The sequence below is a fragment of the Hipposideros armiger genome, unplaced genomic scaffold (assembly GCF_001890085.2).
Source record: "Hipposideros armiger isolate ML-2016 unplaced genomic scaffold, ASM189008v1 scaffold_291, whole genome shotgun sequence".
Taxonomy (NCBI): domain Eukaryota; kingdom Metazoa; phylum Chordata; class Mammalia; order Chiroptera; family Hipposideridae; genus Hipposideros; species Hipposideros armiger.
The window spans coordinates 1149331-1150838 of NW_017731641.1; the positions used below are offsets into that span (position 1 = coordinate 1149331).

Sequence of the window (1508 nt, forward strand, 5' to 3'; positions counted from 1 at the left end):
GATACAATCCATTAGCCTGAAGAATAGACTAATCCTGTACTTTTTTACCTTTTTCTCATCAGTAAGGTCAAGGGATTCAAGTTGCTTTCCCTGATCTGCTGCATATAGTTCCAGGAGATTGTCGAAATTTGTAGTCAATACCAGGGCTCCATTTTCCATCAGGTGGAGAACTGACTGCAGTAGCTGTTTTCCAGAGTCTTCCATCTTTGACTCCAAGTCATCGAATACTTCATACAAACAGTCCTTGAAAAACGTGGATCGAACATTACTAGTACGCTGGGGAGAAATTGAAAGAGAAAGATGAATGCTAGGTGTTTGGGAAGGTCCTCTGTCTTAATTACAGTAATAACAAATTTTTGAAGAATACTTTGTACTTATAATAAAAGGAAAATATTGTCTACTCACAGTGTTGTAAGGAAAATAGGATGATACAGGCCAAGTGCATAGCACAATGCCTAGCACACAGCAGGTGATCAGCATTATAATGGCACAAGCTCTCTAAATAGGCATTTTTATAGAATGAAGAAAATGGGCACAGCCAGGAGATGGAAGTTACTACCAGGACTAAAAGAATCCTGGGGAAGAAAGCACAGCACCAACTACCCTCTAATTAAGCCTCAGGTAAGAAGACAACACCTGCTTTCATTAAACTTTAGGGAATGACTAATAAAAAACACCTCCATATGTGGTTTAGCATCTCTTTTTCTGATCCTAGGTGCTTTTAACAGATGCTTATGGATTTGGATGCTTATACTATGGATGCTATGGAAAAACTGCTTACCTCCCTGCTGCCTGTTTTTTTCCTTGCATAATTCAGCAATTTGTTTACAGGTTTGCTAGGAAGAATACTTAGTACCTAATAAAGGCTAGCCAAAATCTGCATTTTTTAACTGTTAAAATTACCAAACACTAGTCAGTTCTAAACAGACTCCCCATTTCTTAACATATGGTTTATTTAAATAACTGCTTTCCCAGACTCATTTTGAATATATGTAAATATCTCTGCGGCCTAATGAGGAAACACAATACCCACCTCAAGTGGGAAATGGGCTTTATAACTTAAATGACAAAGTGGCCTCTGGGTCAAAAGGAATGTGAAAGGGAAAGTAACTGTAATGTGCTATAAAAAATATCTGATCCCTATCCCATTCCTGCAATACCATTTCACTGGATGATATCAGTCCAAGAATTAGTTCTTAAAGGCCCCAATATTCCCCATTCAAACTCCAAGTAACTGCACTGAGCTGCTAGACAGTAGATAATCAGCTCCTTCTAGGTTTCCTCAAAGTGGTCCCCCCTACCTTCCTGGTTCCTTTGTACATGCTTCTAATAAGGCAACGCTCACATAAAGATCTGCTTCCATGGAACCATGGAAGCAGATTCATAAAACATGCTTTAATTTGCCAAATTCTGTTCCTAATTTTTCAAAGTATTTTATAAAATTATCAATTCTTTTTTTTTTTTTTTTAAGATTTTTATTTGGGAATTGGGGCAGGGGAACAGTGTTA

The 1508-nt window shown here is 37.7% G+C and overlaps 2 protein-coding genes across 9 annotated transcripts in view; one reads left to right on the forward strand and one right to left on the reverse strand.

Annotated features, from left to right (window-relative positions):
- SRPRA (SRP receptor subunit alpha) overlaps nucleotides 1-1508 on the forward strand; it is a 20335-nt gene that overhangs the window by 16683 nt on the left and 2144 nt on the right. Inside the window, exon 14 of one of the 3 annotated variants that reach the window (XM_019658896.1) lies at nucleotides 519-621. The exons of the other annotated variants lie outside the window; for them this stretch is intronic. Within the exon in view, the coding sequence (XP_019514441.1) occupies nucleotides 519-614 (96 nt within the window). The 3' untranslated portion in view covers nucleotides 615-621. Of the gene's footprint in view, nucleotides 1-518; nucleotides 622-1508 lie in introns of those variants that run through there. 3 annotated transcript variants of the gene reach the window in all.
- SIRAL1 (SIR2 antiphage like 1) overlaps nucleotides 1-1508 on the reverse strand; it is a 62044-nt gene that overhangs the window by 10468 nt on the left and 50068 nt on the right. For all 6 annotated transcript variants that reach the window (XM_019658904.1, XM_019658902.1, XM_019658901.1 and 3 more), the window contains one exon: nucleotides 49-276. In XM_019658904.1, the coding sequence (XP_019514449.1) occupies nucleotides 49-276 (228 nt within the window). The remainder of the gene's footprint in view (nucleotides 1-48; nucleotides 277-1508) is intronic.